Source organism: Passer montanus, unplaced genomic scaffold (assembly GCF_014805655.1).
Source record: "Passer montanus isolate IOZ18808 unplaced genomic scaffold, ASM1480565v1 scaffold8, whole genome shotgun sequence".
Classification (NCBI taxonomy): domain Eukaryota; kingdom Metazoa; phylum Chordata; class Aves; order Passeriformes; family Passeridae; genus Passer; species Passer montanus.
Window position 1 is genome coordinate 10503177 of NW_024373256.1, and position 27279 is coordinate 10530455.

The 27279-nt window shown below is 38.8% G+C and overlaps 1 protein-coding gene across 4 annotated transcripts in view; it reads left to right on the forward strand.

Annotated features, from left to right (window-relative positions):
• The window catches only part of GRIN2A (glutamate ionotropic receptor NMDA type subunit 2A), a 160399-nt gene that overhangs the window by 71346 nt on the left and 61774 nt on the right, over window positions 1-27279 (forward strand). For all 4 annotated transcript variants that reach the window (XM_039732353.1, XM_039732354.1, XM_039732355.1 and 1 more), the window contains one exon: window positions 17794-18386. In XM_039732353.1, the coding sequence (XP_039588287.1) occupies window positions 17794-18386 (593 nt within the window). The remainder of the gene's footprint in view (window positions 1-17793; window positions 18387-27279) is intronic.

Here is a 27279-nt window from a genome sequence, read left to right on the forward strand (position 1 = left end):
GAATCATTGAAACACTGTAATGCTATGATTATGGAAAGCCTGTAAATTAGCTATGAGCACTACAGAAATAATCAGTGTGGCTCAGCACACATGGGGTTCAACACCCACAAACAGCTTTTCTTGCTGAAAATGACATTTTTGTTTGTCTGAAATGCACTGTGGGTCACTTGGGAGCTATGTCTTTCTTCCACTTCTAATTAAAACAACTCATTTAAAACAGGAGGAATTTAATTTTCTCTTAATTATTTGTAAAAAGCCCAAAAGTGATTTCTGTCACAGCCTTTTAATGACAGAAGAAAATGCCTTCCACCAACCACCAAGGCTCTTCATCCAGGAGAGCATTATGCCAGCAATTTTTTTTAAAGGAGTCTTTCACAGATCTGGAAATTAGGGATTCACATTTTTTAAAGTGAAAATAAAGAGGTTTGCACCCTTTTTATTCCAAGGAAACGGATGCTTGCTTTCTTTCAGTAAAAATTAATGTTTTCTATTCCTGGGTGTCAAACAGCACACAGCTACTGCAAGACTTCAATATAAATTCAGAGTGTCAGAATTTTCTAATCTGAGATTTGTCATGTATGGAAAAGAGGGCATGCCAGATCTGCATAGATGAAGAGAAAGTGTCAAGTTTTGTGGGTTTTGGTGTTTTGTTTACCACTTTGCAAGGTTGGTAAAAAATTGAAAAAAAAAGAAGAAATGTGTAATCTCATAAATGAACCATAATATGTTATTTTCTATTCAAGAAACCATAGAATGTGGTTGGATTACATTTATAAGTTATGACCATATACCAGTTCAGGTACAATCATGTAATTAAACTCCAGCAGTCCCCATCCCCTCCTTCACCATCTCCTGAAGACAGTACCTGGGTTTTTGTGTCAATTTTTTTTCCTGAGCCTGGTTTGCATAGTTGAACACCTCTGAGACTGTTAATGATGAATGTGGTACACTCATCATAAGAAAAAAACCCTGTGTGTTTTGGAGAAACATACTCCTAACATGCTAATGACTCTACTGGCATCCTTTGTAGATCTAGAAAAAAAAAGTTGTTTAGGTTAAAATGTTATGGGAAAAGCTTCTCTAATTTGTCACAGATAGTAAGTTGGGTATTTGCTTTTCTTTCATTATGAGTGCTGGTATTACAGCTATGGATGCTGACCAGCTGTAGGATCATTGAGATTCAGCATCCATGAGTACAGCCATGGATGCTGACCAGCTGTAGGATCATTGAGATTTTGAATCAGGCCTTTGCTGTTTTGAGATTTTGCTTCTGAAAAACTGCTTGAAATATTATTCTGTAATAAGTCTAAAGGGAAGAACATCCCTGCAATCTCTGTATGCATGATCTGTATGATGTGTTATGAAATTTGCTACTCCTTTCTGTAGTATTTCATCAGTCTGCCTGTGTGCAAGTGTAGTAAAGCTGAGTTAAATTTCTGTGGGTACACAGAGTATTACTGACATGAAAGACAAGCATGAAAGTGCTGTGGAAGAATTGTAGCCTGAAGAAAATTTCAGCCAGTCCACTTTCATTAACTTTAAATGGCCTTGGCAAGTCTGAGGTGTAATCCAAAGAGAAACTTGGAAGGCAGGAGGACTGCAGAAAGGCAGCTGGGATGTGAAGAGGAATTGTGAACCGGGTTGGAGAGGGAATACACACAGAGCTCAGAACGTGACCTGGATTCTGAACAAAACAAGCAACAAAATGCTTTATCCTTGCTTACCTTCAATACAAGTCTTCAAAACTTTCATCCAGATTAGCGTCGCTGTTCCAGCGTTTAATTTGGGTGATGGGTAAATTATAGACAATGTTCTTCTGGTTGTAATGAACTAGAAATCACTGTTCTTACCCTCTTCTGGAAAATTACTGACATAGTTCTGGCAGTATAAAACTTGGTTATAATCAAGTCTGATACTTCATCTTTTAATGACTAAAGTAGTAAATGTCTTTGTTTCTGTAGTGGTTCCAAAGTTTCTTCAAATTATTCATAAACTCTTAAATCATCACTATGTCTGGACTGTAACAGGAGGATTATGTTGTTGCTGTGTGTATAAAAACATCTAGGTATTTTGGGTATCAATGGGATTCTTACATTGATCATGTAAGTATGATGAATTATACATGTTGTTGTTCATATTTTTTACATGCACTAGGTGTATTATGTAACAAGCAGAGCCCACAAATTTCTTCTAAACCAGATTTTTATTACATGGCCTCCAAATGTTGGATGGAAGCTACGGATGTATAATGATGTACCTGGGAAAAGACAGAGTATCTGAACAGCTTTATGACCTTCTAGAAGGCAGATCTTGATTAAGAAACAGATTGTTCCAGAGGGTCTTGTAGTTGCAGTCGTTATTTTAATCCTGTAACTGCAATCAGTTGGAGTCACATACCCATACCAAACTAACTGAGCTCTGGTGAGCGGGCTGTTGTGCAAGGGGGAAGTATGCTAGTCATGCATAATGAACTGTTGTGACCTTATGTTTGGAAACTGTATGCATTTTATCATGTTTCCATGGAAATTACATGTTATTCTCTTGGCTTATTCCCTTGATGTTGTACTCAGCACGTTCTGTTGATTGCACTGATTAATTGGTTGCATCATTAGTATTTGGTTTTAAATGTCCAGGTTTTCATATTTTTCTGCAAAGACACATAAGAAAACCCCCAACAAAACAGCCAAAACCAAAAGAAAGAACCAAAACAACAAGGTACTTTTGATGCTGTCTTGCACAACCAAGTGAGAAGTACCAAGGGATGGTCAGAGAGCTGTGTTGTTTTCCAGTGTAGCAGCATCACGTGGACTGCCTGTTCAAAGTGTGTCTTTATGCTGGGCAGGAAAACCAAAGATGAAATAATGAGCTTATTATTTTTTTATGATTTGGGCAGGAATTCATCCTAAGTGTTGAAGCTGCTACTTGGTGAGGGTGGGAAGAGGTCTGAGTGTAGTGTGTTAAGAAAATGTGGAAATATTTAAATACTTTGCGAAATTACCTCATATTCATTCATATGAAGGCAGGGGCTTCATCATGTATCTGTGTGCATTTAGCAATTTTCTGAAAGAAACTGAAGAGATGACAAATCTCTCTCAAATTCCCAGATAGTGATGTTAGCAATCAGGCCCAATTTGCATCTCTTGTGCTTGTGTGTTGAAAAAACGAGAACATTTTATAGCATTGTCTTCTCAAATTTCTCTCCTTGTTGCATTGCAATTGATACGAGTGAGTTGATGAGAATATCCCTTATGCATCCATTTAATTTCCAGAGGCACCAAGCTATGCACAAATATCATTGCTCAGCTGAGTGCTCAGTTTGATTTGGTAGTCTCATTTTCAAGTAGTACTTTGAGTCCTTCTTTGTGGAGAGGCCATACTTTTCCATATATGCTAATTTCTGCTATAGCCCCAAGCATCTGTATATTACTTTAATTATGTTATGTTTATTTATACCTAACTTTGTGCTTTGTGTTGAATTTTGCTCATGAATAGTTTATAAAATCTGTTCTTTCTCAGGGGTTTAGGTGAGGTTGTAGAAAATAACAATTTTTCATAGAAAACATAAATGGGATGTTGTAACTGATCACCACAAGCTGTTTGATTTTACACAGAAAGCAGGAACATGTTAGTATGTCTTGTTTCTATGGAGTGACTGTATAATAATAAATTTAACTCCTTAATGAGATTGATTGGGCAAAAAATTACAAGGAAAATGTGCTTCTTAATCTTCTGGAGGGGGATGAAACTGCAAAAGTCTTCTGGTGTAAATAATACTACACATATAGTGTAAAATTTAATGTGTACAACATAGTTTATTTTACAAGCTTGAATTTTTTATCAGATGTTAATGGAATTCACAGTTTTTGCATCTTTAATTTTTATTCCACAATGAGATTGTGTTATCAATTGAGGCAATAAGATAATTTAAGTCAAGTTATATCTTGTATTTTAAGTTATATCCTGCATTATGGGCATCAATTGCAACACATCATCATCCATAGATACTAAAAAAACCTCTTTTAGTAAAAAACCCACTTTTAGACCAGACTTATCACTCGAAAGACATTAGAAACTATTTCTGTATGGATGTGTTTAAGACATTTCATGAGGTGGGGCATTGTGACATGATTTGTGCTAAACTATTCCATCTATTGTTGGGGATAAGTAAATCTTCCAGGAGGAAAGATTTACAAGGATATACATTATGCTGTCTCACTCCAAGGCTTGCTCCTTATTACAAAGGAAACCTGTTATATCTTGGAAACTGAGAGCAGTTGAAATGTAGCTTTTGTGAAAATCCCGTTTTATGATCCAGTCATTTTACAATGAAATGACTGAAATGACAGACATTGGTGCTGGCTAAGCTACATTATGGAGACTAATGGACAATTATCGCTGTAATTGAGTGAGTTTAACTTTTATTGCCTCTCACTAATTTTATTTTAAATCATGTTATTCTTAGTATTTGTTTATTAATAAGGGTGATTAACTTGAAGAAATGGGCTTTTGTAAATGGCATTCCTTAACTGTTTGTGATTTGTGTCCGGTCACCTGTCACATTGCATTACTTCTGCTCTGAACTTTTCTGCATTTTCTGAAAAAGAGCATGAATTCAAATGACAAGACTTCCTGTTTGTGTTTTCGAATGAAAGTGCTTCATTTAGAATTGGATAAAAAATTTCACGTTTAATACTTTTATTGAGAACCAGTGGTTATCCATATTTTTACTGATAATAGTCCACAAACAGTGAAAGGAAATGTTTGCTGATACCCATGAGGGAGTTAATTTGTTCTGCACTGTTCATCTATTTCCAACATGCTGAATGTTTTTCTCTGGCTCTGTGTCAGCTCTGGACAGCAGAACTTGTACAAGATGTGTTGGAAATAGCTGAGCTGTCACCAGAAATGGCTTTTAGAGGCAGTGTTCCAGATGAAATTCTGACTTGTGGGACACCTGGTAGGGGGTCAGAGCTCCCCTGACTCCTGCTGTCTTGTGGTGCTTTCCAGATCTGCCCTTCTTGTCCAGGCCTATATAGGGGAACTGTTCCCTTTCAGTGCGTGGAATTTTGCTCCTCTCCTCCACTCTGGTTTTCCAAGATCCTTTGAGTGGCTCAGGAATTCTGAATTCCTTGCCAGTGATTTTGCAGTCAGTGCCAGGCAAGCTGAGCAGAGAAGATCCCTGCTGTGGGATGTTGGCCCACTCCCTGCAGCACGTGTTTGGGAACACAAACATGGTCATTTGTTCTGTGTGTGGTTTTTGGAGACACTTTTGTCCCGAGTACCCTGCTCCTGACCTGATCTTTACCAACCCAACTTCCTCCCATGGTGAGGCAGGGTCAGCAGGGAGCTTTCCTCTACATGAGCGAGCTTCTGCTCCTCTCTCTGGGGTTTCTGATGGACTGACAGACTCTGGACATGCAGGAACAGCTGTCTGTCCATCAGGAGGAATGGCAGATCTCATGGGATCATCCAGGTGTCCAGCTCCTCAAGAGCTTCACCTGGGTGAGCAATTCAACATTCTGTGGAATGTCAAGCAGTATAGCAAGGATTGTACATTTCTGTTTTCTTTTCTTTCCCAATTTTTAATACATACTGTGCAGAAAGACTGTCTTATTTAGTAGGGGTTTGAAGAATCAGCACTTTTCTCCCTAATATGAGCTGTATCTGAACACAGAACAATCCCTGCTTGCTCCAGAAGATTCTCTTCCTTGCAGAAAAGGTGGAGATTTAGTACAGCTTAATGATTTGGGTTTTAAAAATTATCTGTTAATGTAACATGAAGTATTTGTTAATGGAACATATGAAGTATTATTTGACAAACTTGAAATCATGTTGCTTATATACAGAGAATTATGAGTCAAGTGAGAGCTGTGCATTGATATCTTCCTCTGTTCTTCCACATTTCACCTGTATTTCAGGAGTTCTTGTGGAATATATATATATATTAATACGTACATATATATATATGTCTATATATCTATTGCAATACATTGCAAGGAATCAGATAATAGCTTTTATCTTTTCCTTTCTGGTATTCCATCACACTAAGTCATTGTGAAGATCAATCCTAAATTACTTAATGACATGTTTAATAATAGTGAAATAATACACCTGCTGGGAAGATCAGGTATTGGATGGAAATGGCTGGGGTGCTGCTTTCAAGTCACTAATTTTCTGACTGGATTTTGGGCTCCATAGGTTATTTCTAAAGGACCTGCAAAGAAAAAGAAGTCTTTGTACTTTGTAAGCTTAACTTTGCTCTTCTGGAGTGTGGCACTGGGGGACACAGAGACAAATGGAGATGAAGAGTTTTAGGGGAAGCACATTCCCTTGTGCCCTTACACTGAAATCTGAACTGTAACTTCCTTAACAAGCTTTGTTACATAAGGTCCCCGAAATGTAACAAGTACTCATCTTTTATGTGTGGAACTGAAAGCTTTTAACAACTTGTAAGAACAGGTGTTTTGTTTGTTAGTCATCCCACACAAAAGGGATTTTTTTTCAAAGGAACACAAAGGATTGGCATCTAAATCCCTTTGTTCTGTTAATAAAAATGATCAAGAACTCCTACTTTGTGTTTGTAGAGAAACTATTTCAGTTAACTGAGCATGAAATTTTTTTTGAGGACACACAGAGTAGCAAAAATAAAATCGGCGTGGATGAACCCTCACATTTGTGCAGATGCTCCTTTCTGCTTAAGCCAACCCACCCCTGAAAACTTTTGAGCATGCTGAACTTCTGTTGAACTTAGATGTGATGGCATTTGCAATTTAATTGCTCAATGGATACTTGAAAAAATCCAACTGTTGTCGCATATACGAAGATTAGCTATAAGGAATTTTTTGTTTCATGCCTAGGTTAGAAAAACTCAAAAGTATAATTTCATATTTTCACAGAATCCATGGAAGTAATTTTTTTTTGTTGTTGTACCTATCCAGGAAAATGCTGCCTGCTTTGTGTTGTTAAATGCAACTAATAAAAATTTCTGGGCTTAAAACCATCAACGCATATAATAAGTTTTGTTACTTATTTGTGTTCAGTACAAGGATTATGATGTTTCTTTTTTCAAAGATATTGTGCAGGTTCAGGAAGATATCTCCAGACCTCTTCACATTGTATAAACATGTTTTTTTTATAGCTGGAAATGAGACACTGAGTTTGCTGTAGCACTGCAGCATTTACAGTGTGTGGTATGACTGTTAAATCTGTAATAATTTCTAGAAAGAATTACTGTGCCTTGTAAAGAGATAAATCATATTTTGAACATTTCCTTTCTTGATATGTTTTCCCTCTGATATTAACTGTAAATCAGAGCCATGCTTAAAGATATTTTGCCTCTGCATAACTAAGGAAAAATAACAAGCTAACCTATTTCACAGAAGTGGTTTTACTGCCCATGTAAAGTCTCAGTAATTTGAATATATGTTGGTAAAGCTTTTCTGCCTGGAGTATTATTTGCTTATGGGAATAATGCTTGGGAAATCTCTTGATGTGTGATATTCTTGCAACTGAATAAGTTGGTGCATCCTTAAACAGAATGCCAAAAAGAAAATGTAGGTTTAAGTCAAATGTGTGGAACAGTGTGGGTAGTCAGAAAAGTAGGTGCATTAGAGTTTTTTGTCTGCACATTTCTGTTGCATTACCTCACCCTCCATCACAGAATGCAGTGAATCCTTCTGTCCTGATCTGGATTGCACGGGGATGGGGGAAACTGTTGGATCTGCCTGCAGCTGAACTCCACAGCCTTCCTGAGTTCCTTCTGGTGTGGATGCAGTAGCTCTGAGCACTGGAGCCCTTGCAGCTGCTTTAGCACAAATGTGGTTTGTTTTGTGGTTGTTCAAAGGCTCTGCAGTGAGTACCAGTGAAATACTGTTCATTGTTGGTGTATTTTGTGCTGCCTTCTTATCAGTAGGATTAATTCTAGGATAAGCAGTTAGTCACCCTGTCCTCTTGAGCCAGGGTGATACCTAAGTAGGGATTTAGATCACATATCAGAAATTTTGAAACTGAACTTGCTTCTGACCCACTGCTCTTAAATTTACAGTGGAAAAGGAAATGAATTTCTAGATTGATAGGCTGATCCCTCACTCTGAGAAAGTCTGCAATATCTATTAGCATAACACAAGAGCAGCTGCAGTTTTGCCCAGAGGCTGAAGATGGTGCCTGAAGAGGAGACTATAAAGGATAAGCATGAATGGAACTTCCCTTGAGTACAGTCCAATTTTCAGATGCGCTGATTGTACCTCAGAGCAGAGAAGCATACTGAGCATTGTCAAACACTTCCTCCAAGAAGAATTTAAAAGCAGTATATGTGCTTTGGGTGAGTTACAAGGGTTTTGTCACTTTGCTTTCCCAAGGCAGGTGAGTCAGGTTTGCACCTCTTCTTGTTTAGCATCCAGACTACCTGGGGAATCAAAATGCCTGTCTTCTTGATGAGATCAAGTCTTCAATCTCTTATCTTCCTCTGATTCTTAAATTTATCCTACAAATCTCTGTTGCCATGGAAAGCTGCTTGGAATGGCTCCCTTGAACTCTGCTCAGATTTCCTCTTAAAAAATTCCCTTCCCATCTGTCTGTTTGCCCTCCCCAGCTTGTCTCTGGCTGTTGGGTTTCTCTCTTTGGTCCAGTGCTGCTGAAGCAGGTTCACAGAGGTGCTGGTTCAAGAGTTCTGGCTTGTCAAAGAAAAGCAATTACAAGCACATGGTAGAAAATTAAATTGGCTTTATATTTCTTTTATTCTCCTAATGTTCTATAGTCACCATTTGGTGAAAGGGGGTGGAGGAGGAGGTTGTTTGTTACCTTCATTTTTACTTGCTAAGTGGAGATGTATGGAAATGACTTAGTTAATGGTTTTCTGGCTTCTCATCCTCAACACAAGTGAGAAGTGTTTTAGCATTCAGTTGAGGCCAAATGTTTTCAGATAAGGAGATGATATCTTAAGGCATTTTTATTTATATTCAACTATGCTTATCTTTCTATATAGTGCATGACATTTATGCTCACGTGCAATACATACTATAAGTGAACAGCCTGTTTGGCTTAATTCAGCTGCTATTAAATCATAAATTGCTCCTGATTTTGGATTTAATGCTGAATTCTTGGCCATAGTATATTTAAATGTTATTTGTGGGTATGTGAAGTTTTGATTCTGTTTACAGAATTAATAAGATTGGATAGTGTTATTTTAAAAGCTCCTAATGGCAAAAGCTGTAAATTTTTGTAACTTTGTTGATGTATGAGCTGTAAGTGGTTTGATATTGCAGGATTTTCTTGTGCAATACCTGTACTAGAGAAGAGATTTGAGCAGAGAATTAAACTTATCCTCAACCACCCTAAATACTTGTTCTAAGCAACTTTTCCTATAGGTTGGGGTATACAATATGTATGAAAATGACATTTTAAAGTCATATAATTATGCAAAATGCTTAGGGTATTGCATACTAAGTACCTGGAATGAAAATTTGTTCCAGGGAGGAATTATTGCACAGCATTGATTCTCAAAAGTTTCCATAAGCTGTTCAGACAACTTACACTTTTTGATTGCACAGCAATAGTAATATAAACACATCAAATTTTACTTAGCTAAAATATTACCGCTACATATTTTAATTTAGCAGATACCCAAGAAGATGTCAAGTAAATTGGATTCTAGCAAATTCTGTGGATGGCTGACAGTAACTTGTGAGCAGGTTTAAACTTATGGCTGTGGTAAAGTCAATGTGGGTAGTTGAACCTGAAAAGAAAATGCATTAGGCTGGTGCTGTAATAATCAGACAAAATGTGACCACTATTCTTTTTAAAAACTTATGATATTATCCTTTGGGGCAGTAGAGTATGTAAGTCTTGACTATTAGAATAAAATTTTATTTACTGAAAATCTAAAAAATATGAATCGGCAAGCTTCAATTCTTATTTAAGGAGAAAGATAAAGCACTGTTTTTAAATTTCTTTCTTTTTGGAGTTGCTTGGACATTTTAGAATCTTCCTTTGTGTCAGAAATCCATCTGACTTCCAAAACCTGGCTATCTGTGATTCATTTTGAGACTGGTTAAACCCCATGTGTGGGCTTATTTCAGGAAGCACAGCCATTATCAACAGGATTGCTTTCAAGATTAATAATTAGACATAGCTGTGTGCTCCAAGAAATACTATAACTCACTGTAACCTAAATGCTTTGCTTTTGTATCCATTTAAGTTCCCCAAAATGCCCATAAATCAAGCGAGGCTCACCTGTGATGGCCTTATGAAAGCAGATGTGGTTCAAAGTGAATGAACTAATTGATTTGATAGATAATTCTCCACAGTCACAGAGTGCAACTGGAGGAAGGTGAGGTATTCCCCATAGCTCAGTATGTTGTTTTGGTACTAAAAAGCAGAGTGATTTGAAACAAAGAGAACATTGGTAAATAAAGCCCCAGTGGAATATGAGACATAGTGGGGATGGACAGCCTATATACAAAGATTTTTATTTTTTTTCCAGACATCTGTCCTCCTTATTTAGATGGTATCCTTCATACATCCTATATCTTTATGGTATTTAATTTCAAGAGATGAATTATGTGAGTTATAAGGAACTACCAGTACTGGTAGAGGAAGGTTACCTAGACTGCTCCTTTCTTAAAATACCTGTGTGTATCCCTGCTGGATTTCCTGAGTCTTGGCCTTTCACTGGGCTAATTCACAAGCTCACTGATGCTCTCTTAATGCTTTTTGTTTCTGATACCTGGTGAATAGCCTTCTGTAAGGCTGAAAAATGGTTTTTGTTTCCAAAAATGCAACTAGGCTTTCTACCTTCTAACAAGTGCATTTTGACAGTTTTGCAGTAAAATCATGGTTTGGGATTGGGTTGTGTTATTCAATTTTTTTCTTTTTCCCAGCCAAGTGGGTGACCTGTACAGAACAAGTCACCCTCACTGTGTTCTAAACTTTCTCAGGTTGCCGTGGGGACAGCTGGAGCAGGACCCCATTTTTTTTCCTAATGCTGTCACCAAAGCTTTGTTTTGGTGTTTCAGATGTAAATTGTTGGCAGATGAATATTCCCTCACAGCAGAAAGCCAGTTACTTTCACCAGTATTAACTGGAGTAACTTCACAGCAACTTGTTTCTGATACCTGGTGAAGTTCTTAATTTTCCTGATTCATCATTCATGACAACTGCTTGAAGAGGTTTCACTGAAAGGACAGACTCAAGATCCCTACATGTGAACTCAGGTGTTCCTTGAGGTGAAAGATGCACTCCGTGGCTCATTTAAAGTTATTTTCCTATGGAAAATGAGGTCTTCTTTGGCTCTTCAAGAAACTATTTACTTACATCAGTTTAGTGATGACTAATTATATGAATAAAGCAGAAGGACACTGCTTATAAAAACCATGAAAAAATCTAAATTTAAAAAATGGTAACGCATTTATCTGCAGTCATGGCAAGGGTCATAAGGGAAATGATACTCAGCTATAATCTGTCCTCTTTGCTCCGCAATATGTTAGGTCAAACACATTTTTCAATATTTATTTTCTGGGTGAAATACTGACAGGAAACGAAACTTGCATACAAATCCCATAAAGGTAAAGTATTTTAGGATAATGCTGATTACACTGATGTACAGAACCACATGATCCAGCATGGGTTAAAGAGTCAATGATTTATATTCAAGAAATATTTGAATGTACAAAACAAATTGTTTTTTTTAAAAACACTTTTTGTTCTCCCTTTATTCTTTGAGGAATCAGTACTCTGCTTCTTATGTTTGAATTCTTTTTGATCCCAAAAGCTGCAGAATAGCTGTCACTTACCCAAAGCAGCAAAGCAGGTCCATATTGCCATATTGCCATTTTGTAGACCCACAGTTTTGCCCGTTCTCATTGAAATGTTCATGGTAAACATGGTAAGGCAAAGCATTTCTGTAACTGTGGAAATGAAAGTCTATCTAGAAAGGAGGCATCTTGTAAATAAACTTTGCATCAAACCCCAAAATCCCTGCTGATTCATGTGAATCTTCTCAGGATTTTATTGCCTGGTCACAGTCTTGTTGGCTCGTTTCAGCCTTTGACAGCATTTTTCACCTGTCTGTCCTGGTTGATCAGGAGCTCACACTGAGCCACCTCAATTGCCAGTGTTTGAACAATCTGTGAACGAAAACCCAGATGGTGAGTGAGCTCCAGCCCAGGAATGGCTCATGAGCTCTGTGCAAAACTAGTCATCTTCCATAATTATGTTATTTCACTGTATCACATACTGAGTTACTTTCATTAGATGTGACACTCTATTTTTTGAAAATGTAAAGGATCAAACCCAGGTGACTCTGCAACAATCGCTATAAACCCTGCTCTCATTACTTTCTCTTTGTTTATTTGCTATTGTGTTACCAAAAAAGAAAAAAAAAAGTGACTAACTTCAGCTCTTGTAACAGGTCTAGATAAGCCAAATAGGTAGTGTATCATTAAATGGATATATTTAAAAGGAAAAAAAACCCACAGAACCTGTTATCTAGCAAAATTCTTAGGATGAAGCCATGACCTAAAAATACAGAAGTCTTTGCAAAATGAATTTCTGCAGACTCCCTCTGGAAATAGGAAAGAACATGCTTGATTAGGCCAGTGCTAACCTTTTAAAATCATGTGTCTCATATTTATTCCATGAAATAATAAAAGGGGACATGTCAGATATTGGAAAGCCATAATGTATTCCCTTGCGTTCTACTGTCCTCCTCTAACTTCAATGTTCTTCTAGAGCAAAGTTTTATTTTAAAAAGTAAGGCTTTGGTTTGTCCATTTAGTTGACCTTTATACTTTTAGTTGCTGTGCATTTGCACCAGTTAAATTACAGAGTAGGAACATTTCCACCCTTGTGGCTCTGGTTTCACCATGTGTGAAGCCAGAGAGGTGACAGGTCCTTGGGAATCAAGTATTTTCTGCTTTTTGTAAGAATAAGTAAATCACTTCCACCCTCACATGTTGCTATGCTTTGTATGGAAGTACAAATTTTTGTACAACCTCCCTCAAATTGCTCCCATGGTGATAATGGAGGAGTTTTCTCCCTGGGCACCTCAGTGAGCTGTTTGTGTTGGGAATTGCCTGCTGTATCTCTTAATGAATAGAGGCGGAATTTAATAACTTAAGGATTCAAAAATATGCAGCGTGTCTTGGAGGAAAGGTTTTCCTTTCAGCTCTTCCACTTCAGTGCTTGCATTTACTTGAAAGTTTGGCATGGGTCTGTGCCCTTCCACAAAGGAAAACCCTGTGGCTGGGGCCTGGAAATTCATGGCAGAGAAATGCCATTCACTTCATGTTTACCAGGGAATCAAGGCACCACTTCAAGTAATCCAAGACAAATGGTACCAAGTTAACACCCTGCAAGATGCATGTTTTTACCTACACCTGAGATCAGCACAAATAATTTTATCCAGTATATTTTTGATGTGATGCTAAATTATTGAGTTGAATTCATGACTAACCTCCGGCTTTCATTTTTTCCCGTCTTTATAAAAATGAAAAATAACTACGATATTTCATTAAACAGGGAACAGCTTGCACTGCATGTGGAGACCTGGCACCACATGCTGTAAATCTTTCTGAAAATGGAATGTCTGATTTACAGTGGTGCAAAATCAGACAAAAAGTATTTTTGCTGATCTCTGTGAAAGAGAGTAAGAATGAAGCAATTAAGATAACGTTAAAGTCCTACTTGTAGTCCTGTCATGATAATCTTGTTGCTATTTGAATAAAATCATCCTCTGGATTGCTTTTTAAACTCTCTTTGATATTGGTTTTTCCCTTCCTGTCATAATATTGTCTTACCAGTGAAGTGACTGTCCCTTGCTATGTCTGCAGAGTGGAAAATTATTTGGTCCTCAATTTGTTGACCCCAGTTTTGTTCTGGTTTAGAGTTTAATTTTCATTTAGCAAAAGCTAAGTTTAGATAACAAATATTTCTTTCCTCAAGTGACCAACTCCTGCAGCCTTTTCGCTGGCAGGCACAAAGCACCACCAGGGCTTCCCTCAGCTGTTCCAGCAGCTGGGAGTGGCCCCTGCTGAGCTCGGGGAGAAGCCAGAGCTGGGAAACTGAGATGTCGTGACAGTAGCTGAGGATGAGGTTTCCAGAGAAATATTCCTGTAATTTGCTGGAATAGGGAAGTGAAATGTGCAATTCTGACAACAGTGACAGAATTATAGACTGGGTACACTAATTAAAAACAACTTACTCTAAGATATTAATCTGTAAATGACAGCAGCAGGAGCGCTGGGCTGCTTTGTGCCCGAGCGTGGGAACGTTGAAGTGCCCTTCTCCTGCAACAACAGAACCTTGTCACATACAAAATTCAGAAATAACATTAAGCAAGATACAAATTGAAGGATTACTTCCTTCTGCTGTGAAACATATGGGGAGATGTTCTGCTGTAAACTGTGCACTCATGTGCAAGACAGAAAGAAACAAAAAGTTTGCATTTGCTCTTTACTGTCTCTTTTCATTGCTGTTTCTTTTTCACATGGATGTAGTGAAACTTAGCTAAGAAGTTGGAAGAGAAAACTACTTCTTCCAACTAAATCTTTGTTCATTCTAAATGTAGCATCTTGGGATTGTCATGCTTTGAGATTTATCTGAGAAATTCCTCTGTAAACATTTTCTTGCCCTGGATAAATTCCTTCCTTGCAACCTCCACCAGTAATCCCAATAGTTGGAGACATTGAGGAATGAAAGAAAAATATTTCTAGTGTGCATTCAAAGTACTTCTTATATTACATCTGTATTCCTACTTCAGCAATGATTTAGAGGGATGTCTCAATACATGACAAGATGACAGTTAAATGAAAATAACAGAATAATTTTGTTTTTTACAAACATCACTCTAGTTTGCATTTGAATGTAGAAAATTGGAACTTAGTATTTTATTACACATATGGAATTTAAGTCTGTATAAAGCAGAGGAATAATAATGCTTTTTGAAAAGAATGTGAAGCTTAAAACCCCCCAAAATGAAAGGCTCTGTAGATGTTTAAGAATACAATAGTTGAATCTGATACGGTTTTATTTATTTGCTATTTCTTCACTAAACTTTGCCCTTCCCCCCCATTTAATGGATATGTCCTTGAATATTCTCCTTGTAGTCATTTAAGTATCTGCTGAAGTTCCTAAGGCTGCAATTTCCTTGTAATCTTCCATCTGTTTCAAACGCATTGTAAATACAGTCAGGTCTTCAGCTCCATAAAAGCATCCAGTGAAGTCAGTGCAGTTACATGGAATTTCTTCAGATGAGCATCTCACTTGTGGTGTTCGTGTCTCCATTTTTCCTAACCCCAACCTTCTTTTCACTGTATAATTACAGTTTTTTTCAGCATTTTAATCACAAGTTGATCATGGTTGCCTGATTTTGACTAGACTTTGCATTTACAATTACAGGAAACAGGTTTTTGTGATATGGGTGTGACCTTTACAAAAATGTCTGAAACTTGTTTCATAAACTGCTTTTCTAACATAATATTTACAAAAGGAAAGGATTTACTTTTATGACTTCTCTTTTGTTGTCAGCCTGATGCAATGGTGACACAGAGCATTGTGCTCAAAACTTCTTAATTGCCAGGGAAGATGCCAAAGACTGCTCTAGGTTAAAAATCTGTATTTACTAGTTAGAAAGGTCACACTTGAAAATGTCCATTTTTTTCCCCTCAAATGTTGAAGGGTGATGCTCCCATTGGAGAAGTTCCTTGTGATGCACAAAGGACCAAGGTGTATGTATTGTTTGAAAGAATTATTCCATTGCTATAAAACACATACAGAAATGGGGAAGAGTGAAAGGATATGATGGATGTAATCTAATTATTCTACTGTAAGGGGTTTTACTTTTTACTCTAATTTAGCAGAATCATAAATGGAAACCAAGATAAGAGTTGGAGAAGAAAACTGAAGTGTTTGGCTTTGAATTGCAATATTTTTTTATGATCAGTTAGAAGCTGCAGCAAAGTCGGATTCATGGCACTGTCTGTAGATATCAACTTTACTTTGTAGCAGTAAATCAGTAATTAAATGGTTAAATGCTAACTGAGCAGCTTTTCTGTATGCTGGGTTCCTTTAGCTGTGAGAGTCCCCATATGAAAATCTTATTTTCTGGTTTCACATATCTAGTCCAGGTCACCAGGAAATAGCTCCTAGAAGAATTCAGCAATCAAATATTCTTTATTCAATTCTTCTCCAAAACATATTTTATAACATTTGTAATTAACCCAAAACATTTTAAATCTGTCTCTGGCATTCAGAATGTCATGAGGTACCAAAGAAGCCATGGCAGATGATTTCATTACCACCAGCAGTGTGTATTTTATACCTTCAATATCAGTCTTCAGGGTCTGACACAAGTTGTAAGACTTTTATTGCTGTCAAGCTATATAAAATCCTGGTGCCAGCTTCTTAACACTTGGAAAGTAATAACACTCCTCATCTTCTATTTAAAAAAGTACAGACTGTTTTCTTGGAATAGATTTGCAGAGCTTGCAGAGCTCAGCTATCCTTCTCACTAATATTTGTATGTTTAACACCACCCTGCCATGAAACCCAAATCAATTAATCTGTTTCTGTTCCCTCCAAGTGTAAAATAGGATAGCAGTTTGTGACCATGATCATAAAACTCTTTAAATTAAAAGCATCATATGTGTCTTCCTTCAGAAGCCTGCATAAGAAATCTTGAATGATTCATATCTTATTTTTAAATCATAAGCTTTTGTTTCACCAGGAGTTCATGCTTTCTGTGTCTGAAAATGATGCAAATAAGTTGCCTCTACTGGTCAAGAATAAACACTGAAGTAAAATAAAAATAAAGAATTATACAGCTTCCCATGTATAGTTTAGGCACTCTAATTATTGTATGTAAATGCAGAATGTAAAATTAAACAAATAAATTTAGATCTTATGGCAACTTAGTAAAAATACATCACTGAACGTGTTTGGAAATTTAGTGCCTACAAAATGAATTGTGCTGCCTATTTCTGATGATGTCAAAATAAACAGCACCTGCCCTTATGCTGTATAAAATGTTACGAATTCTGTAAATCATAAGACAAATAGAAACAAATCTGTGTTGGGCAATATTGCAGAGCAATTGCAGACTCAGGCCATTGTTTGAAGCTATCCCCATTTAAGTCCTTTAATGAGGACACTGACAGATTGCTGGCTGTCCTTGGAGTCCCATCCTGTTAATTCTCTATCAGGCATCAATGGGCCGTGTGCTCTGAGTAGAGCAGGGCCAGCAGTGAACTCAGTCCCTGGGGACAGAAAATCTCCTTCTGCAGAGTCTGAAAGCTTCCACCAAGCCTAGTGAAACTTGGAGATGAAGTCCCCCTCAGACATTATGTCTGGAAGTACAGAGCTCCTCCAGCATGTATACAGCATGCATTGCAGTTTATTTCTGTTGTAACTACAAATTGATGTGAGTTTGTTGGGTTGCATTCATGTGTTTACAGGAATGTTAAACTTCCTGCTGGAGAGTTGTTTAACTGTGGGTGGCTGTCCCCAGGGAGCTTCCTCAGTAGCTACTGATTTGGGTTGCTGTCTTCAAGTGATCCAGCACTTGGAAATTTCCAGTGTAAATACTGGTTTGTTCCTTTTTTGGCAAATATTTTGATTAGCTGTAAGTACCTATGATCAGTGTTGCTTACTGATGGTCTGAAAATGATAAGCCACAGAAAGTTACTGGAATGCAATGGAAGTTTGGCAGCTCTGGTAGAACAGAAAGCAGAAGAATTAGAGATTCTGTTCCCTTTGGAGCTGTACCAAGTTGCTAATCTTTTGCTGTGTTTGGTGTTCTAGGATGTCATGTCCACATTCTTCCAGTTTGGGGCTTCCATCCAGCAAGAAGCCATTATCATGCTGAAGATCATGCAGGATTATGACTGGCACGTGTTCTCTCTGGTGACCACCACTTTCCCTGGATATCGAGATTTCATCAATGTCATCAAGACCACTGTGGAAAACAGTTTTGTGGGCTGGGACATGCAGAACGTCATCATACTCGATACTGCCTTTGGAGATGCCAAAACCCAAATCCAGCTGAAGAAGATCCATTCATCTGTCATCCTGCTGTATTGCTCCAAGGATGAAGCTGTCTACATCCTGGATGAGGCTCGGTCCCTGGGCCTTACTGGCTATGATTTCTTTTGGATAGTTCCCAGCCTGGTCAGTGGTAACACAGAAATCACTCCCAAGGAGTTTCCTTCAGGACTCATTTCAGCAGCTTATGATGAGTGGGACTACAGTTTAGAAGCTCGGGTACGGGATGGCCTTGGGGTCATTGCCACTGCTGCATCAGCCATGCTGGAAAAGTACTCCTTCATTCCTGAAGCAAGAACGAGCTGCTATGGACAGCTGGAGAAAAACGACCGGCCCTCTCAAACCTTGCACAAGTAAGGATGATTGCTTTGGGTTTTTTTAACCTCTGCAGCCTTGACACTTTTCTCTTTTATTGCTGCTCTATGTTTCTTGAAGGAGAATATTGTATTTTGCTAATCCCTTAATTGAGGCCTTTTTAAGCAGCAGGTTTTCAGATATTCCAGGAGAATGTGCAACAGGACTTGCTGCACTGATAGCTGTGCTCCTGGAGATGATGTGTGCTGTGGAGAATAAACACTCCTCTGGATCTAGTGTTAGAAGATGACAGAAATTGGTCTTAGAGGGTATGAAGCTTAGTGAACAAAATTGGACTGTTGTGTACTTTGACTATGAGGTAAAATTGCCAAAATGCTCTGGAGGCTGTGCCTGTATCACTTGCATCAGCAGGAACCTGGTAATATTTTAGAAGACAAGCAATGTGCAGCATTAAAGTGCTATCCCTGGAAATTGTAGAGTATTAGATTAGTTAGGCAGCTTTTATCACATAAGAACTGAAATCTGTCCCCTTTACTTGTAAGGGTATATTTTTGTCACCTGCAATAGAATAACTGTGAAACTTAACCAGCATTAATCTGAGCTGATATAGATGTTTTCTCTAAACAGTTTGTCAGATGGGAACTGCCCAGATTTAAATCAGAATTATTTTTTGTTGTTAATATTTTCCTTTTAATTATCCCTTTTAGACATGATACTTCAGATTACATCTATCCAAAATGGTAAAATATTTCTTTATCTAGTCTGTGAGAGGAAGTAGGGTATCTTGCATATTTTTTAATAGCTCTTGACAATATGGAAGCTACTAAGAAGTATTTATGACCTTTGTTCTAACCAAATAGTGCAGATGAAGTGCTCTCTACAAAAAAAGCAGGCAGAGGAAGGAAAGTTGGTGCTGATTTCAAAAAGGAGATTTTGGAACAGTTTTAATCTTGAGATGCATGTGCATATTTAGATTAGGAGCTGATTACCACACGATGTCCTGGAACAGTTATTTCCCATGAAAACAGCATCTTTGCACACAGCATTCTTCAGAAAATTAAAAGCCAAATGCAACTGAGTAAATGGATTTTAACGTTTCCTTAGTGAGAACTTGCCTTTAGTATGACACTTGCAGGTTTTTTTTGTGCTTCCTTTCCTACTTTCGAACCTCTACCTCTAAAACTACAATTCCTTGGAGACATTGTAGAAACCCCATGATTCTTTTCCTACTTTTCCTCATTATTTTAATTACCAAAATAACAATGTAATGCTTTAATCCAGTAACTGTTGGATACTTTCTGCTTCCTAAGCTGACCAAACCTGGGAGAAAATTCTAATACAGACTTTCAGTACTTTCTTGAATCTCTTTGTAAGTAACAAACGGGGCACCATTTTCCCCAGTGAGTGGCTGTGTGGCCCAGCAGGGCTCTGGGAGAGCTGTGGTGTGTCCCTGGTGTCAGGGCAGAGCAGGGGGAGGCACTGCTGGGGGCCTGTCCCACCCATGGCACCCCCGTGCTGGATGTTAAAGTGTGTGCTGGCAGTGCCAGGGGGCAGTGGAAGCATCCTGTTAACCACACTCTGGGCCTTAACTGCAGCACCTGACCTACAAACGGAGCAGTCCACTATTAATAATTGAACTCCAGTTTCTGTGAAAGTTAAATTGTGTTCTGTCACAAGTGCTGGGGTTTAAAATACTCTTGGAAAGGGCACAAAATCTTGAACCTGTTTTGAAAAAGGCTTCTACCCTATTGTTTGGCTAACACACTAATGTAGACTTGAATTAAGTATTCAGTACTCAGCATAAACTGTATTTCTCTAAATAATCTTTATTTTCTCATTAAACCTGCATGAGTACAAGAACAGGGTTTGTGAGTGCTAGGGTAGTGAGATTAGACTTCACCAGGAGATTCTGCAGCATGCAGTGCATGATGCACCCAGGAATTATTAATAGGAGAAGCTGTAGTGCACTGTGGTTAAAAAAGTCACTTCCTGATATGAAACACTGAGCTGTGAAGTAAAAATACCTTTTCTGCACTGGAGATTCTTTGAGCTTTTCCAACACCACAAGAACAAGAAGGAGGCTGCTTTTAATTTAGAAATCCCAGAATTATACTAAAATAAATAAACTTTAAATAGTCCTTCTTATGTAATAACTCCCCAAGACTATTCCTGTCACATATAATCTGCTAGCAAGGCAAGTATATACAAGCTTTTACCAGTACTAAGTAATCTTGGGGAGCTGACCAGTCTCTCCATGCCAGGGTGAATTACATAAATTCATTGGACTTTCTCATCCTCATCACTAAATTTACTTTTCTACTTTATATGAAAAATCAATGCCCTAATCGGGGTTTTATTGTGAGGTGGAATCTTCACAGTTTCAGGTCCCAGACAATGCAGTTTAATATTGTAAACTACAAGATTAATGTATACATGCTGTATTAAGAAACTCACCTGAAGAAAGGATTTTGGAGCATGTTCCCAGTGGAAAGGGCTAAAGTAACTGCAAACAGCTTTTAGACCTGGGATCTGCTGTGCTCTGCCCCCCTGTCCATCTGGGAATCAGTGCTGGAGAAGTAGGGTTGAACAAGAGGACCCTGCTGCAAGCTCAGAAGCAGAGAACTCAGTGGAAGTCAGGGAAGAGGCTGTGTAAGGGGATGCCTGAGCAAAACAAAGCTCAAAATAGGGAAAAACCCCAGGATTTTTAGGCTCCATCTATTGTAATGACAGTCTAATTCAGCTTTAAACCCAGGATAGTATTCTGAGGCTATGCTATAATAGCTAATTTGCTTGTAAATGGAAGTTAATAATGCTTTATGTATGACTTCCCACATCTAGATTGCAATTTTATCTCTGTTTGTGAAGAAATTCTGTGTAAAGAAAGCAGTGAAGTAAAAGCTCCTCCTCCCTCTTTCTCAAATCCTTTGAGTATTAAATTGGTTTGAAGATATATTTGTTTTGAAGCACACAATTTGTCTTTCCCCCATCACTGCAATTCTAAGATGCTTTTATTGGCTTCCTAGACCCAGAAGAAAATCAGGTTTGCTTTAGATTTTGGAATGATCTGATCAATGCTAATTTCTGGTACACATGGGAAAGCCAGTTTTTCCCTATGAATAAAGGATTTATAATAAAATACAGGTCTCATTTTCAATGCATTAAAACCACAGATATATATGTATATTTGTATCTGTATTGATTCAGATCATCTTTTTCTATCTGTGTAAGACCCAGATCTCCCAAGACAGAAAACCACTATTGTGTGAAATACTGGCACAGCAGGATAAATAGAATTAGCACCTCATTAATGCCAAGTCAGTTGAACAAACTCTTGTTCTCTTTAAAAAATGGAAAACACAGAAGCAAACAAACAGCAAAACACAATAACCCTGCCAGTCATGGAAAATGCTGCTGCTTTGTGCATTGAAATGGTGCTGCTTTGTGTACCAGAGTACTCGTGGTGTGTGTGGAACTCCTGACCCTGGCAGAGACCTTTCACTGCAGCTTTTCCAACCACACTGATCCTTACAGGGATGGGTGAGGTTGGTGAAGCTGTTGCCATTATCCTGAAAAGCAACAAGATGTGTCTGTCCATAGGTAGTCAGGTGTTTGCTGACATTTGGTGAGAGTCTGTTCTGAAATACAGCCCAGCTACAGGCAGGATTTGGAGAGCCATTCTTCAACAGTGAGGGTGTAGGTCCAGAAGGTATCCTCCCCTTGCCAGGCACAATTTCCTTTATTTGTCATCACTGAACCAGGAGCAGGAGCAATGGGCAGTCCACAGGGCCAGGGACAAAAGCTCAGTTGTCCTTGCTGCTGTGCTGCTGTTACCCTTCAGCACAGCACCTTCTTCAGAGGGGAGGGTTTGCTGTCCCCTTCTCCTGATAGTCAGTCACCAAATTCAGTATTTTGATTCCAGCTTCCATCATGACAGATAAATTTGCCTCTTTTGAGAGAAATCTGGGATTAAAGGGAGACAATAGTTTGATGACTAATCCAGCAAGTCTGTTTAATATTTTCCCACTTACAGATCAACAGCCAATTGATAGAGGATTTGTTCAGAAGACTTGGGAACAATAGGTATCGTCTTCTTCACTGAATGATTGAAAGTGTATAGATATTTAACTAATTATATATTAGTCCAAAGTAAAACTAAACTTCACAGGCAACAAAGGAGGGGTTCTGTAGGGGTACACTGCCCAGAGACCCCAGCATGGTGCTGGTTTAATTACAAAATTATTCAAGAAACTATTGAAAATCTGTATTAGAATTTTCTCCCAGGTTTGGTCAGCTTAGGAAGCAGAAAGTACCCAACAGTTACTGGATTAGAGCATTACTTTGTTATTGTGTTAATTAAAATAATTTAAAACAAGAGAACAAGCATGGCTCTGGCAGTGGAGTGGAGCCTGCCTTCAGGGCTGAAAGCAGGGCTCAACATCAACATGTCAGTGAATGCTCTTGGAGATGGAGCTGCTGCAGGCACCATCCCCCTTGCAGGAAGCCAGGCACATATCATGGGGAAGAGTTTGGGATGCTTCTGAGGTGGTGCAGCAGTATGGGATCAAATTAGGGCTGGTTTTGAAATGTTTATGTTAATAGTAATTAACTTGCTAAACATTCTGGTGTTCATTTACACTCATCTGTGGCACATCCCGGGCAGCTGGGCCCTTTCTAACTTTGCTCCCTCCCTCTCAGAAGGGTTCCCCAAGAGTTTTGTTTTTGTCTGCACAGCTGGGGCAGGATGACTTTTCCAGAGCCAGTGAACGCTTTAAGGAGCAGCTGGCAGGAGGTCCCAGAAGCTGGCATGCTGTTCCTTTTGCACAGTCACTGAGCAGATCCCTCCCAAAGTTTTACTCATCCTGCTGGCTCCAAGCCTAGGGAGACACAGCTCCAAAGCAAGGGACCCTTGTGCTGGGAGGGGGAGGTGGAGGAGGATACACAAAGGGGAACAAGTGACTCTGCATCACTCTAAAGGATTTGAATTTATATTAAAAAAATCCTACATAGCAAAAGATATAGAATTGACTTTAAAAAATGCATCAGTACCTTGTTTAATGGGGTTCTATTGCAGATGTATTTCTGTATGTACTTCACACTTTATATATTCTACATTAAGCATTTTTTTATTTAATTTTACAGAGGAAATCTGTTTCTTAATGATAAATAATGTGTCTTGGGGGTTTCTACTGATAAGTGTCATTCAAATGTCATGGTTGAATCACAGTAAGGAAGTTCAGCAGTTCAGAGCCTCAACAAGATAGTGAAGAAAACACAAAATTTGGATTCACTCCTGCTTTTTTAGGTATGAGGCTGAGTGAATGCCAAGCCCAGATAGGCTGGCTGTCTAGGTTATTAAAATGGTTGGGTTTGCAGGAAAAGAAAATATTGCCAGATAACGTTGGTTTTGAGGCATTTCATCTGCTTTAAATCTCAGTTTGGAAATTCCTTCTTTGAGAGAGAAGAGGGAGAGTTTCTCTCATGCAAGATGTATTTCCCCAAGCCTCTCCTGCTTCTCTTCATTGCCTGCAGCTCTCAGAGATTTGAAACTCTGCCCCATGGTGAAGAAGACACTAAATAAAAAATGATAGTCCCTGATGATGGCACCTGGGGAGTTTATCAAGAGTGATTATCTCATCTGAGGGCAGGAAATGTAGCTCTGAACTCAAGGCAGAGAGGAGTCCCCTGGTCTTTCTGCTCCCTGCAGCTCTCAGGCCCTGTGCTTTGTTTTACAGGTCTAGGGACTCAGTTCTCTCCTTAGAAGGTAGCTTAGAAGTGACACATTTTCATTATTGCTTCTGCCTTCCCCATTCTACTTTTCCCAGCTGCTGGTGTGTTTGGGAGCTGTGTTCCAGGGGAATTTCACACTAATTACAAACAAGCCTGTTACTGCAGAGCTGATTGTGTTCCTGAGCCTAGCAGTCCTTGGAGGGTCTTTGGGACTCAGGTGGGTGGGCAGGAGAGTGGCCATGCTGAGGATGCTCCTCCCTGGCATCCCAGAGAGAGCACCTGGAGGGTGCTGAGGCTCCTCAGGTGGCCTCACACCTGCTTCTGTGTCATGGGATTGCTCTGCTGTGCTTCCACTCTGTCCTTGTTGGCTTTCTCAGGTCACCCTGACAAGTTTTTGAAACCAGGGCTAGGGTTGATCTTTGTTTGGAGCAAAGTGACTGTAATAATTTACATAAAGTTATGTGGGTTTTTTTTCCTTAAAATAATGCCCAACACAGAATCCACTAAGCTTTCTTGGTTTTGCTCTCAAATCCTTGGATGTGTTAGGAGAACACTTGTGTTTCTTCCATAGACATATATATAGTATATATATGGTAAACCACAAAAGAAATGCCATAGCCTGTAAACATGTTTGCTTTTTCTACCATAGAAGTAGAAAACCTCAAAGATTCTGCTCCAGGATTTCAAGTGTTCTCATTCAGTATGGGAAATCCTTAACAAACACTCATGGATGAGGAAGTCCATGTCTCCTGTGAGGAGTCTGGCCAGAAAGGCGCCTCTGTGTCAGCAATATTATATCCAAGCAAATGGTGCTCTGGAAACTGAGCTGTGACCCCTTTGGCAAAGTCTTCACCCATTTGTTAATTGAATTAGAGTTGATGAAGTTGTGATACTGTAGTTACAGGGTAAGAAACCCCAGCTTTTTCACTATGTTCTGGCTTTCTGGGTAAAGTTAGACTTTTGACAGGGACAAATATTCAGTTTTGGCATTAATCTAAAGCTCTGTGTGAACTACTTGGTCTTTCTGAGGCTTATAAAAATAAAGTTGGAAACCTTTAGAGAAGTTTGTAACCTGGGTGCTTCAAAGGCTTGCTGTGAACATGACAGCAAAAGTGTTCTGCTCGTGGTGTTCCAACACTTCTCAGTTTTTTGGGGAAGGTGACAAGCAAAAAAAGAATTGTATAAATGTTTAAAAGTGTTTTTAAATACATTGTTAAGGTTAGGTTCTTTGAATGATAAAAAACCTTTTTTGAATTCAATGCGAGACTAGTTTATCTTCTGTCAGAAAAAAGGTGCCATTTTGTATCACCTGGGGAATCTTGCAAATTTCAGTTTGCGAAAGTTAATTAAGACTTCAGTGTCATAATACCATCACAGGGCCTTGTGCTAGCGTGCCTTTGCAAAGGCTGTAGCTTTAATGAGGAGTGAAAACAGATTAACTACAAATCCAAGGTGTGTTGCTAATTGCCCCATCAAAGTAAGGAGTTCAAATAACTAAACACCTCATTTAGTTAAGAACAGGAATTTGCATTTCCAAAGCTACTTCAGAAAAATATTTTATCCAATTCAGAAGCCAAAGACCTCTTGCACAGAATTAACCTTGGGTAAACTTAAAACTCTAGAAGAGTAATATAATATAAATTCTTCACAGCATTATTCCTAACCAGGAGCAGACAAGCACTTGGTTATTTTTTGTAGGACAAGCAGTTTGGGATCGTGGCCAGTAAAAGCAGAGCAGGACTTCTGTCCTTTGCAGAGGAAAAATGACAATTCAAAAGCCAGTGTAGGTTGTAGGCATTGATTTTTGGAGAACACGGCAGCTGATGAATTTTGTACAGAAGAATGTGCTTAGGGAAACAAGAATCTCTTTGAAGTTCTTTTTTATTGCTGCGGTGTGAGAATCTGGGGTAGCTCAGAGTGCGTCACTCGCACCTTTGTATCAGGATCAGAGAATGCAATTTTAAGAGACTTTTCAGATTAGGGAATTAGAAAAAAAAAAGCGAAAACCTTGCAAAATGTGTTTCTTTACTTAATGGCTGGTAAATTCACCTGATTTAAAATATACACTGAGCTCAATTTTTCACTTTAGAGCTGTGGTTCATATTAGTCTTTTTTGGAACACTTGAGCTTCAGCACTACATCTTGTGATAGCCCTTGCGTGGCTTCCAGACTAGGACACTTGAATATTAATCCCAAAATATGATGGGTAGTGTTTGAAATCGGGGGTGGTGATCCTGCTGAGGAAGGGTTTAACCTCCAGTCCCATCACCTTTTTCTGGCAGTTAAAAACCCAGGTGAGCACAAAAGCTGAGGAGTGCAGGGCGTGTGTTTGGGGTCCAGCCCTTGGCAGGGACACACTGCTTGGCTTTCAGCTCCAGTGGAACGGGCTGGCTCCTGCCTGGCCTTGCCAGGTGATACTTTCATTGTGAGGGGTGTTACCTCATGGGTGTGAACTGGGACAGGATGCAGAAGTGAAAATGCAAGTATTGCCTGATTCCACAGCACATCCTTGATTTCCCCTTGTGCTCCCTTCCCGGGCATTTCGCTCCCTGGGTTGCAGTGAATGTTATGCTGGTTCCTTACATGTGAGCACGAGTAAATCCTATTTGGTGTTTGCTGCCTCTCAAAGTGGCAGATAAGATTTTTGTTCCCAAGCAAGGTCTTTCACTGGTGGATGAAAAATGGAATGTACAGGAAATTAGTTCTACTGGACAGCAAAGTTCTGTCAGGGGGAAAATTTTGATACTGGAAACCTGTAATGAAATGTGAGTTATTACAATGGGTGAATTTACAAATTGCTGTCAAACTGGCGTTGAATGATGTTAATGTGGCTGTTCAGGGTACTGCACATTTATTTATTAAGTGTTATGGTACAATGCCATTATTTCTTCTGGGTCTATATATGTTTATTTAGTGTGCTTCTGCTACTGGGATTTTCAGGTAGCTATGTCAATACAAAGCCTTTTCCTTTGAATCTGGAGCTGAGGAATTTTGTCTGTGTCACATTCTCCAGGAGATTATGCTGCCATTACTGCTAAAAAAGCCAGCCATAATAACCAACCAACTAACCCAAAAATCCCCTCCAAACCCATACAAACATGTAAAGCAGTGTTGGTGTCTTGTTGGTAAATCACTACAGGTAATGTAGGAGGAACAGTGAATTTCTGCCCTTCAGAACACATGTCTCTATAGGACGGACATCTG